At 35.2% G+C, this 13423-nt stretch overlaps 1 protein-coding gene across 7 annotated transcripts in view; it reads right to left on the bottom strand.

Annotated features, from left to right (window-relative positions):
* The window catches only part of LOC129281231 (SH2 domain-containing protein 4B-like), a 29321-nt gene that overhangs the window by 7423 nt on the left and 8475 nt on the right, over positions 1-13423 (bottom strand). For 5 of the 7 annotated variants that reach the window (XM_064113608.1, XM_064113607.1, XM_064113611.1 and 2 more), the window contains exons 4-9: positions 9277-9354; positions 6498-6753; positions 5536-5698; positions 3104-3284; positions 1125-1255; positions 15-235 (exon numbers count right to left, since the gene is read on the bottom strand). In XM_064113608.1, the coding sequence (XP_063969678.1) occupies positions 15-235; positions 1125-1255; positions 3104-3284; positions 5536-5698; positions 6498-6753; positions 9277-9354 (1030 nt within the window). The remainder of the gene's footprint in view (positions 1-14; positions 236-1124; positions 1256-3103; positions 3285-5535; positions 5699-6497; positions 6754-9276; positions 9355-13423) is intronic. The other 2 variants (XM_064113613.1, XM_064113612.1) reach the window with 1 other exon arrangement.

Raw genomic sequence — 13423 nt, forward strand, 5'->3', positions numbered from 1 at the left:
AATCACCAACTCACCATATGAAACTGGACAAGATCTTCCAGTGAAGCATGGTCCTTTTGGTCTTGGCCAAAGAAACTATACATGCTACCGGATGCATCTATCAAGAAATGTTTCGCCCTTTCCTTGTCCCGATACGAGAGGGCGTATCCCCAGATACGATTGCTGACTCTTATTAGAAAGTGACCTTCACTCCGTGGGTAGAGGAGATATTCTGCTTGCTGTCGTGTGATGATTCCTAGAGTGATCCAAACATTTAAATTATCAGTAACGTGGTAGGTGTCATAGATATCAATTAGGCTAATCAAAGGTCTAATGCTCATCTTGAATGAGACCTCTGTATACAAAATGATGTTCCTATGGTTCCATGACATTTGCTCCAACGACAATTGCTCAGCTATAAATTCAACCCTGGATTTAACACTATATCCTACCCTAACCCTTAAACATCATTACAATTTGTTACTTTTCACAGGCTTTGCCTGCAAAAAAGGCATCCAAGCATATGCATTGCAACAATGTCAATCATTTACTATGACGCATAAATTCGGAATCTGTTCCTCACTACCAATATACGTCTTTTCTAAACAATTTACCATGCTCATATAATAATTTGATCATCAGACATATGAATATTGCTTGTAATGGTCAAAATATCCATGTGACATATTACTATTTATCATTTTGCAATCCCTATTCAAAGCATTTTACAAGTGAAAGTAAATTTATGAGAAATATTTCAAACCATGGCATACTGGAACTAAGTATTAAAACCTAGTGCAAAGACTAGGGGTGTCACATAATTCATATTAAAAAAATAGGTTAGATATTTGCCTACTGGAACCAGGTGATCCCCACGCAAAGCCTAAGGGAATCAAGGGGAGTGTTTTATAAAAGAATTTGTCAGATGCTTTATCCGACAAGTCCTGTTTTATCCGACTATTACCATAGTAATGGTGCTTCTCAGCCAATCAAAATCAATGAAAATTGTTACAACTGACAACTTGTCCGACAAATATTGATGACACGCTCCCCTGAAGCCGACAGATTAACCCATTCATACACGAACCCAGGTGATCCCAGCACAAATCCTCAGTGGTCAATGGGTTAACTTATCCTTATCTTACCATGAAACCAAGGAGCGATCTCTTGGCTGTTCTTGAGAAGTCCTGCCTGTCTTAGACATTCTTCTTTCTGGAACCACTCCACTAAAGATTTGTGGCCGGTGGGCTTGGGGGGTCTTGGCGCTTGTTTCTTCCTGGAAAATATAATAGAAAGAACCAAGTATTTAGAAATAAGTTTCTTATGGAGACATTCCTGTTTTCAATTAGCACAAAAAACACATGGTTTTCAGTGCAAGATCTAGAAGGTGGACTATAAAATTTGTTTTAAAAAAATGTATAATTGTAGAGTTTATTGCACCTTGGAGATAATAAAGGACACTGCCAGGAGAACAATAATCGTTTTAGAGGCATCTCTAATGGACCTGCTGGAACAATAATAAGTTTTGAAAATGTCTCCTATAATATTATATTAAACTCAAGGGCCCGTATTCTGATAGCAGGTTTAACTTAAACTCAGGTTTTAAGTTGTGGTTTAAGTATGGATAGCCAATTGTTACATAAATCACTGACAGTAGAGATATCACACTTCAGCTCATTTGGCTCTCAAATCATTAATAATTGTCTAGGAAGTATAAATAGATGATTGTCTTCACCATCGATGAATCAGGAAAGAGCACAGTAAACATAAGAAACATACAACTTGATCAAAGTTTTGTTACTTTTGGCTTCCCATGCTTAAACCACAACTTTGAACCTGAGTTTAAGTTAAACCTGCTATCAGAATACGGGCCAAGGCTTTCAGTGTTTAATTTGAAGCAGGAATAAAAACAAAAATGTAAACATACTTATACATTTTGGCTATATCCTATAAAACATTCACTTTGAAGAAAATAAAGGACATGGCTCGAGGATCAACCCTCTTGTTAGAGGCATCTCGAAAAGACCATTCAATGGTATGAAATCTTTTATTTTGATTGGCTTTTAAGCACGGTTACCATGGTAGTTACCATTGGATGGCAAATTTACTACTTTACTATTATAGTAACTTTCATGCCAAGTGCCCAGTTTGTACATTCTTAATGGGGATCATATCTGACAAATAATTGACGTATAGCATGATCCTAAAAATACAGGACTGGTATCTCTGTTCCATACCATCCCTTTCATTCTCAAAGGTAGTTTGAGCTTGGGGAATTGATGGTTTTTATACTACAAAACATATTTTCTGAAGAAAATTAAATGTAAGCCTGAATCCAACGCTTGGTATCCTCTGGAAAAAGCGCTATATAAATCCTATTATTATTATTATTATTATTAATAAGTTACATACCTTACAGAGTATCTTATGAGATCATTAGTAATGCAGAATAAATAACTGAAGTAAAGAACGATCATGTAAAATGGGATGATGAGTCAATGTGCATTATACTCTCTTTCTGTTTCGCATGGCACTTGTCTTGAAGGAAGTGATTTTTTTTACCTCAAGTGATTGCTCTGGAGGAACAATGGTCTTGTCTTTTTAGCAAGATCTATTTTGTCTTTTGACTCTTGTCACTGTCAAGATTTATTCTGTAAGATCATTGGTGAAACAAAATAAATGTTTTGAAGTATACAGCAATTTTGTGAAATAGAATTAGTATTCAATGTGCTTGCCTTGAAGGAAGTGATAGTTTCTTTCTACCTCAAGAGATTTCTTTGGAGGGACAATGGTCTTATCTTTGACAAGAGTGACACAAGCCATTTAGTTAGATCATTGGTAAAACAAACAAAATAAATGTTTGAGTATAGATTAATCATGTAAAATAGAAGAAATCAATGTGCTCTAAAACTCTACTCCATCCCTTGGCATGTACCTCAGAGAAAGAGATAGTTTATCCACCTCAGGTGAATATCTCTAAGGGTATAATCATCTTCTCTTTGACAAGATCTATTTTGTGACTAATCATTGACAAGAACAATTATGAAAGATCCCTCATAAATCAAAATAATGATTGAAGCATAGAACAATGGGTTGATTGTTCAATGTGCTTTAAGGTACTTGCCTTGGAGGAAGTGATGGTTTGTCACCCTCAAATGGTTTCTCTGGAGGAACAATCTTCTTGTCTTTGACATCTTGGATGGATACATTGGTCAAGTCTTTGCTCATCCTTGACCTTCTGACCTCCTCCCTGGCTATCCTTGCCCGATGGCTCCTGTTCTTGTCTGCTCTCTTGGATTCTCTTACTGAACATTTAATGGACAATAGATGGGACATGGAAGATTGAGAATGGAGAAGAATTGGGGATAATATGAGGGAAAATGTGATAAAATAACAAAGTGGGGGAAGGATTGGGGAGGGGTAGGGAATCTCTTTTGAGTTAACAATAAATGTATGGTGTAGGCATGAAAAGTGAGTGTTCTAAAAAAACCCAGTAAAATGAGGGGATAAGGACTATTTTAAATTGGGGAAGAAATCATGCAATCTCGTGCATCCTTTCACGAGGTTCCCCACCATTTTATCTGATACATGTAGAATACAAGGTAACTTCTAATGTATTACACAATACAAGCTCTCAACAAGCATTTTGTACAAGGGGAGATGATGCATCTGGACTAAAAGGTGAGCTTAAGAAAGTCTGTATAGCTTTAGTACAAAAAATGTTATATTCTAACCTAATACTTTCTTGAAAGATATCTATCATGGCTTTCTCGGTCCTCAAGAGATTGATTTCCATCTCCTACTATGTAATTCTCCTCTTTCATTTTCAGAATGAACAGAAAACACGATCAATACACATTTAATCTTTCAATCCGAGGGACGTGGGTTTGATTCCAAGCCATGGCATGTTTTCTTTCAGCAAGAAATTTATCCACATTGTGCTGCACTCAACCCAGGTGAGGTAAATGGGTACCGGCAGGAAGTAATTCCTCAAAAAGCTGTGCGCACCAGAATCGGTGGACTAGCTTAGCCGGGGTAATATAGGAGCGCCTTGAGCACCTAGCAAGGTGGATGCTTGCGCTATACAAATCCTATATTATCATCATTATTATTATTATTTATTTATATTCACACTGGACAAAAGTCAACTAACCTTACAAATTAAATTGTTTTCTTTGGTCCACATAAACTTTGATGGCTGCAAAAATTCTCCTTGATAAAATCCACAAGGCAGAAACAACTGTTATCGTAACCGCGAACATTTAAGCACACACACGTGCCTAGACGCGACAGCTTGCCCAGCGTGCCAGCATGATCGCAGTGCAATATCTGTGGTAGCGCTAAGGGTACAAATTCAGAAAAAAATTGGAACAAGGCTGAGAGTTTTCTAAGTACCGCCTATTTGTTCCCTACGCGATTTTTTTCTCTCCAAAATTAGCAGAAATTTGCGATGGGCTAGGCATTTTATCATCAACGTCACTATTCAGTATCGTTATAAATACATGTACCTGTCAAATCCATATCATTACAAATACCTACGTTTCTCCCATAAATCTCATTTTCATTCTTCCTTCCAAGATTTTTTTCTGTACATAAACTTCACAAAGAAAAATATGTGATATATTTACAAGCCAAGCTCTGTTTTAAAATTAATATCAACCACAAACCTGAATATTAATATTGATTTTTCTTGAAATGTTCAAACTTGGTCAACTTTCAGTTTGATCTAATTAACATTTAGTCTAATGAACAGTTGGTCTAAATGTCATTTGGTCTAATGACCAGATGGTCTCAGTAACACTAACAGTAATAGTCTACTTATTACTTTGCACTTTGAAGTGCAAAGTAGCGTTAGACCAAGTGACAACTAGATGAAATGGGTTTAGACTATCTAGACAATTAGACAAAGTGGTAAATGGGCGATTTGAATAAGACCAAATGATCTATTAAAACCCTCTTTACACAAGATGAAGTTCCCTCTACAATGTTGAAATTCAGAATAAAACCTAGGACGCAGTGCCAACTTCTGTTTGATTCCCTCGAAAAATGTGATATTGTCAAGTGCATGCTACTTCCGAGCCATGTCCTTGTGAAGTTCATGTTGTGTTGAAACGGTTCCATGATAGCGTTTGTGTAATAGTAGACAAAATGGTTGTCAATGAGGTAACAAAACATCAGCTCCTGTGACATTTGCTCCAGTCTCAATATCTCTGAGGTCATAGGGTAAGAGATAGGATTGTAATATAGTTTTTGGATCAGAAGAATGTAAACATTAGGAGTAGGGTTTATTTAGTTTTGGAGGTTAGGTTTAATGTTTGGCTCAACATGCAGATTCTCCATTGGAGCAATTGTCGCCGGAGCAAATGTCATGGAACCGTCAATGAACTAGGATTAAACCAAGTAGAATGAGACCGAAAGGTAGGTAGACAAATTGGTTGTATACCAAATGGCAATTTACCGTTACCACTGGACTGCAAAGTTGCACATATAGTAAACTTTCATGCATCAGGGCACTGCCATAGCTAAGATGGAGGGATAAACTGCATTCCTACTCACATTGGACTTCAAACATCTTGTCAGCTTGATATTTCTCCTTCATGCCTGCTTTCCTTTGCTCCTCCCTGATCTTCTTGAGGCTCATGTACAGCTCCTCTCTCCTCACAGCCTCCTCTCTGCTGAGCTGCTCTTCCCGCTCCCTCTGCTCCTTCTCTTTCTGTTCCTGAATAATCAAAGATAAAACATTGGATTCATTCATATTTTTTTGCCCCAATTTTCTCTGCTCAAGTACAAAGAAAAACATTTTTGGTGATATTTTTGGGCTGTCCTTCTGATCCTGTATAAAAAACAAAGAGATTATTTTTGTTTTTCTGGCTCCATCTGACCATTCTCTTACTCCTGTATGAACAAAGAACATTTATGTATAAAATATAAGAAATACTTCCTTGTAATGAGACTAATGAAACACAAATGATTATCAAGCACAGGCTATTATTGCCAAGATAAACTTTATTGTTGAAGTATAACTGAGGAAAAAAAATCACATTGTCAAAATTTGTTTTTCTCTTAAAATATCTGGAGTGGCACTCATGCAACCACTTGCAGATATTACTGGCTAGGAATGTTATCAGCCCTGAAAATTATACATACATCTTCCTCTTGCCCTTGACATCCTTTAGTCACTACCTTCTGTTTGAGACATGACATCACTTGATACATTACTAGTAACTGATCATTAAGGCAACAAGGTCCTTAAAAAGAAGTTTTGAAGTCCAGGTCTTGCATTCCAAAATTTATAGGGCAAGCCACTTTTCTATTGAACATATATTTTTTTCATAAAAAGGGGCACAAATAACATCTGATGCAAATAAGAGGTTTACTGGGGCCAGTAATTAGGGCATCCAAAGCCATAGTATTGGTAGCTTTGAAAGTCTTGTCACCATTAAGACTCTAGCAATTTAATTCCCCCAAAAAAATTATGATTAAACTGGGGAAGTATGGATTTCTTTAAATGATCATACCCTTTCCCTCTTGAGTTGTTCCATCTTCTCCTTCAGTTCTTGCTCCTTCTTCTTCTTCTCTGCCTCCTCCCGGGCCAGCTTCTCCTTCTGGAGACGTAGCTCCTTCAACGAAGCGTATGCCTCCGCTTCTGCTTTCTTTCGTGTCCTCTCCAGCTCTTCTTCTTCCTTCTTCAGTCTTTCCTCTTCCTCCTTCAATTTCTTCTGCTTCTCCTGTTCTTCTTTCTCTTTCTTCTTCATTTCTATTTCTTGTTTTTTCCTGTGGAGAAGGAGTACATTAGGTTTAAAGAGAAACTTTCACTTACATGTAAATAACAATTTTCTTTGATGTCAGAAAAAAAAGCAAAGTGAAAGCTTATATATTGAAATGTACATTAGAAAATTCCATACTTTTTTTAAAAGCATATTTGATCAGACTCTTTATGAAGAGCATTGTCATTTGAAATTTCATTTTTTACCTAGAAACATAGAGCAAGGCAATTAACAGATGAGGAAAGTCATTTTGCACGAAAATGGATACTTTGCAGCCTACTTTTATGAATATTAGACATGCATTACTTTTCAGACACTGATACAGATGTACATGTACATGACAATCAGAAAAGAGCTCTTCTTAAAAAGGTTTTTAATTGCCACAGTCAAACATACATGTATAACATAATAGTATGAAAGAAAACATACAATTATGGAAATTAGGTGTTCTTTTCATAAATTTTAGGCTTTGAAAATGCTAATTGATCACGTGGTAAAAACAAGTCAATGAAAAGCTGTTTGGTACCAAAAAACTAGAATGGAGATGAATAAAGGCCCTTGGCATAAAAATACCACTATGGCAACTTTGCCACGCAGTGGTAACTTGCATGGAATACTTGATTTTGATTGGCTGTTGATCATCGTTACCATTGGATGGCAAAGTTACAATAGTAACTTTCATGCAACAGGACCTTGGTGTTGTTTTGGCTTATACACAGTTTTTAATGAGCTAATGAAAGAACAAACAAAATATTAATCAAACAAAGTAAAATGGAAGCTAAAATGAGGAATTGGTTTAAAAATCTTGAGTTCTGATTGGCTTTTAGAAGTACATACAGTACATGTGTACAGTGAACCCTGTGCCAAATGAAAATTTTGAATTCCAACGAGCATGCAAACAGGCTCTTCTGTCTGCATTGGATAGGGTAGAACAAATGCCACTTCGAGCATGGAGGTAGAATGCTTCAAGCATATGCAAATGAATTCAGTACACCTCTGCTACTCTCTTTCCTTTTTTTAAGCTTCCATCTTCTTTGGTTGATTCTCTTCATTCTTGCATTTTCTCTTTAAAGTACAAGTACAAGTCAACATATTTCAAGCATGTCTTCATTCAGTGCCATTTTTTTATATCCAAATTTGAAACGTGAATTGGTGACATTATGTACAGTAATCTGCATTTATACACATACGGTAAAAGACCAAAAAAATATCTTCATGCAATGATAAGTGAAAAATGTCATGCAAATGTTTGCAAAGTTGTAGCAAGGAGCTTCCAACAGCTCCTTGGTTCTAGAAACAAAACATGAATGCTTCATGAGCCAACAAAGTAAATGCAAAACAAATGACTGGTGATTTCTTGCTAAAATGTGTGAAGTCTGTGGTATGTCAGTCAGTAGAGAATAAATGTTGGTTTGGTACCATGCATACAAATAAACAATCACCTAGAATACAGAAATATATTTGTTTTAATATAGAAATAATCAAATATCAGCAATTCATTTCATGAAATCGGTTCTACAAACATGCATATTGCCTTTTACACATACTTTCCAAATGAGTTTATGTATAAAGGCAGAGATTGCACAAGTCACAGGGGGGGGGGGGTTAACCAATATTGTTTATAATGACTTGGGGCAAGAATCTATAATCTGGAACCAATGCTTTCTTTAAACAATAACATGAGCACTTGGGTTTTGGTATCTAGTGAGCATCTTATCAATTCAGAGAACATGAATTGTAGAAGTGGATAAAAATATTCATTGATTTAAAACAGATTTTTTTTTTCAGAATCAGTTTCCGAAACACATACATGCAAGCTTAAAAAAGGATTGCACATAAGCATAGCATACACCGCAGAAAAGGGGACCGTTTCATGAAAGTCGTCAGCACTGACAAGTTGTCTTTCTCCGACAGTTACCATAGTAACAGTCAGAGGCCAGTGCCTTTCAGCCAATCAAAACTAAGGATTTCACTGAAATTGTCAGTACTGACAATTTAGTCAATGCTGACAACTTTCATGAGACACCCACCTGTTCTAATCATACTTGAAAGTGAAGTGTCAGTTTGAACACAGAAAAGAGAACAGTGGGGGAACTTGAATAGATCTACTATATATTTTGGGGGGATTGACGATTCTGTTCTTGCCGCATATAAGATATAAATATTTCAGAAATGTTTCCCATGAACAAGTTGCAATTTATGAAGATTGCAATTGAGAGTGCAACATTTCCTGGCAATTTAGAGTTAGGAAAAAAAAACCTTTACAGCCTACAAATGGAATAAAATAAAAATCATTATTCAATTCTGTTTTGGTTGAAAACACGGTGGATTGATGTCCTTTTTGTGCAAGTCAGTATGGTGATGAGCAAACACAAACAAAATAAAAATACTGGAATGAATACAACAAAGAGGATTATTTCCAGGAATATCATAACCAATCAATGAAAAATGCAAAATAATACATCCATGCATGGAAGATGCAAGGACACTCAAATAGCCTTGCAGTCTAGAATTAGAATGATTTTCATACATGGAATCTTTGCTTTCCTCGTTGTTGTCCTCTGGCTTTACAGGGGTTGTATTTGCCTTTTCAGTGCTGAAAATAAAGCTACAATAATGTAAATAACAATTTGAACTGATATTCTGATACAAGACACTGCTATCAAAGGGGAAGTTTACCCTGATGGTACAAACAGAAAAAAATAGAGAAAAATATTGGTGAATAAATAATAATAAAATTCCGCATTTATATAGCGCTTAATACATCGGAACGACGTCTCTAAGCGCTTTACAGACATATTATTACCCTGGCCATCGGATCCTTGCATGCCCACATACAATGTATGCACCTTCTCCACTCCCTGGGGAGCATTCCAACAAGAGTTCCAAGACTCAATTGCTAGGCATAATACATATAGGCTTTCACATCCTACCGGGTACCCATTTAACACCTGGGTGGAGAGTGGCAAAGTGTGGATTAACGCCTTGCCAAAGGACGCTAGGCCATGGTGGGATTCGAACACACGACCCTCTGATTACAAGGCGAGAGTCAGAACCGCTACACCACGACGCTTCCACATGTATGAAGGGCATGGTTTGATGAAAATACATAAAAAATAACAGAGTTTAATAAGAATTTTAATATTGAATGAGGTCTTCACTATAAAGGCAGATCCATATAAAGACAACCACTTCAGATACTCTTCGTAATTTGATTATGGACATGTAGTCCCGACTCCCTATCTGATAAAACTTTGTAAATTTTAAATAACAAAATTATTAAACTTGTTCAATGGAAAAATCAGATCACTGACAGTAATAGAAAGAAATATGATTTACATTGTGCAGAGGAAATTGGTGTTTATATGTGTAGACTGTGTCCAATTGATAAGCAGACATACTTTTCACTAGTAATTACTGTGAGTGGTGGTCAAAACCATCATGTTTTTAGCATGCAATTCTAGAGCCAATTTCCTCTATTTCCTGTTTATATCATATACAGTATATATGTTAAATATATAACAATCAACAATAATATTTCACAAGTATGCTGGGAAAATTCCCTTTCCTCATTTATCAAAACTACAGTGTGCAATCACTTTTATCAGATTATGACAATATAAAGCAATTTACATGTAGGTTTGGGAAATTAATGTAATTAACAATCTTTCATGGGCTTTTTTTAAGACAAAAAGAATCTTTGATGTGTGCACAATAATATCAGAGATAGAACTCACATAAATCTGCAACACTAATGAACATACAGGTATGCATATTTCACAAAATGTATGGGGAAAAAAGAGCTCATGTCATTGCAGTTTTCTTTTTTTATTAAAGGGTGACATTTTATTTCATGATACCCATTATCAGGTATGTAAATGAGATTCACCATGAAGTTCAGATTACCATTTCTCATCTAAACATGTGTAAAGTGTATGAGAAGCTGCATCAAAACATAATACAATGGAATATTGAGGCTTCATGATGTACTATACATATAGATGTGAATGACAAAAAAAGCTAAACATTTCAAAACTGTTTCTCATGAGGTCTAAAGGGGGGTGATATAAAACATTTGTGAGCAATTTACAGGGTTGACAATACTGAAGAAAAAAGTGGAGAATGACACAAATTCACACAATGTGCATTATATACATGTACATGCAATGGCCCTTTGCAATGGACAACACATGTACATGTACATGTAGGAATGCAGAATTGATAAATGGCCCAATTGCAAAAGTGTAGATGTATATTTCTATAAAAAGAATACATGTATGTGATTCATTTCTGATAAGGATTTTCATCATGATTCATGATCATTACAAAATGAAAGGTAATTAAAAAACATGCTTCTGTTTATAAATAAAGCATAATTTAATGTGATCGTTTTAAGGTTTCATTTAATAGAATGCATGAAAACAGTGTATACCCTACTACAGCCAAAGGTCTACATTTGGGGTTTCTGCAAGAAAGTCCTTAGTGCAATGTATGAAGAGAAATAAGGGATTGAATGTAACTGGGGAAACTGCAAAATGTTCACAGATGTACATGTATGGTGTATGTAAATATGAGCAATGCATTTCCATTTGAGATTGACTGACCTGATCTACTATGCTACATAGAGGACATGTTCAGATATAAACACAATAGAAATGATAAAAATGTGGTAGCATTTTATTTTCGAAAATACTTTAATTCAAATCATACATGTATAAAAGAAAGCTTTGGAGGCTGAATATAGAAAGTTTGTTGCATAAAGTTTTTATCGATAATATCACAATTTGATTTTGGTCCGAAAGATCATTGTAATCCGTTAATGACAAACAATTATACAGATCAGTAATGTACATTATCCATAGACCATAACCAAGTAATCATTGGTATGAAGCTCAATGAGTTATGACTCATTGAAGAAAAATGCCACAATATTGAATTTAATTTTTTTTTGCACCATTAATAATTGGTTCATATCTGAACAGGCCATATCTTACAGAGGTATTCAAGTCTTGGTGTTCAGATTTAGTGCTGGTGTTATGTTTCAGTGTTCAGGTCATACAGATAAGCTTCGCGTTATGTAACAACTACATGACAATACTACAGTCATCACTCTGATTTTTTTCCTCACTTTTTCACAATATCTGACATGTAAAAAATAGTTTGACAAAAGCAGTTCATGCATACATGTATATGCAAAATAATGATCCAAGCTCATCTCAATATTTGCTAACCACACTTTGATTCACTGAAATAAATTATAATATTCTTCAGAATTTATTCACAAATTTTCCTTTTAAGTATCAATTCTCAGGAATCAGTTCCTCAAATATTTCTGCATTGCAGACAAATCTTTTATTTACATTGTATGACATTCAAAGAGGTTCTAATTTTAGTACGTTGTAAAAGTAACAATCTAGTTCCTCTTTATTAAAGATAAAGAGATTCCCTTTGAGTCATAACATCGAAGGTAATAAAGTATGCATACCGGTAATCTATTCACATACACTGTACATTGTTGTGTTTTTCTAGATAAAATGCACACTGCACATATATTCAGGGCATATTAATATTCATATTATAAGCAAGATATTATTGCTATAAAAATTTGGTAGACTTTTAGAGGAATAACTGTTTGGATTCTCTTTCCAAAACCTATATTTTATTCTGGCTGTAACCATTCTAAACAAACTTTGGCTTTAAAGGGGGTGTCTGAATAAATTCCTAAAATGTACCTTCAAATGGAACACATTGCTTTTGTTTAGCATGCTTTAGACCTGAATTGGTCTTCATATGTTGAATGAAAATTATTCAAGATATTAAATTCATTTATTGTGATAAGACTACTGGTATGTGACAGCCGTTTATTAACCTTTACTATAATTTAAACAAAGGTTGTTGCTCTTTGTTTAATTCGCTCTGGCCAAGTTTCATGGAACCAAATCAGGTCACTCTTCTAAAGGCACATTTCTAAATATATATAACAGCACATTGGGTTCAAATGGCACAAAAAACAATGAATTTCCAATGGTTTATCATAGAGAGACCCAAGTGCATTCAATATGTGTATCTGTCAACGCCAACACTGAAACTTAACACCACAGTGACACCAAACACCAAACTTGATTCCCCTCATGTTTATTGTTTCTTGATATATAATACTTACTGCTCCTGAAGCCTGAGAAATATAATGTAAAAAAGAACAAAAATGAGAGGGTATAATTACTCGTAGAAGTTATTTGAGCTGATGTCTGATGGTAATATTTGACAAACTTTTTTCTATCTGGAATTTTGTTATGAGCTGCGAGGATAGAAAGATATTAAATGTCATGTATGTGTACTTTGTTTGGACTTTCCATGGAGAAACAAATATCTCACTCTATGCTTTGGAATTTTGAATGTGCTTGAAGAGAATAAGGAATTTAGGCCTACATAAAAAACAGTATAGAATTTTAGTGTTTAAGCATGCAGCTATTAAATAGCTCCATGGTTTAAGCTTCACTATCGTACAGTTCAGCATCAAACTTCACTGCTTTAACATTTTTAGCTACAAATGCCCTGTGGTATACAATGCACACATTGCCTATTCCATTTCTGCACTAGGGGAAAACATCTAGGACTCCACTTCATATCAATTTAAAGTTATATCCACAAATAGAAAGTCATGTCTGGCAATGGTT

This window comes from Lytechinus pictus, chromosome 18 (assembly GCF_037042905.1).
Source record: "Lytechinus pictus isolate F3 Inbred chromosome 18, Lp3.0, whole genome shotgun sequence".
In the NCBI taxonomy this organism is placed as follows: Eukaryota; Metazoa; Echinodermata; class Echinoidea; order Temnopleuroida; family Toxopneustidae; genus Lytechinus; species Lytechinus pictus.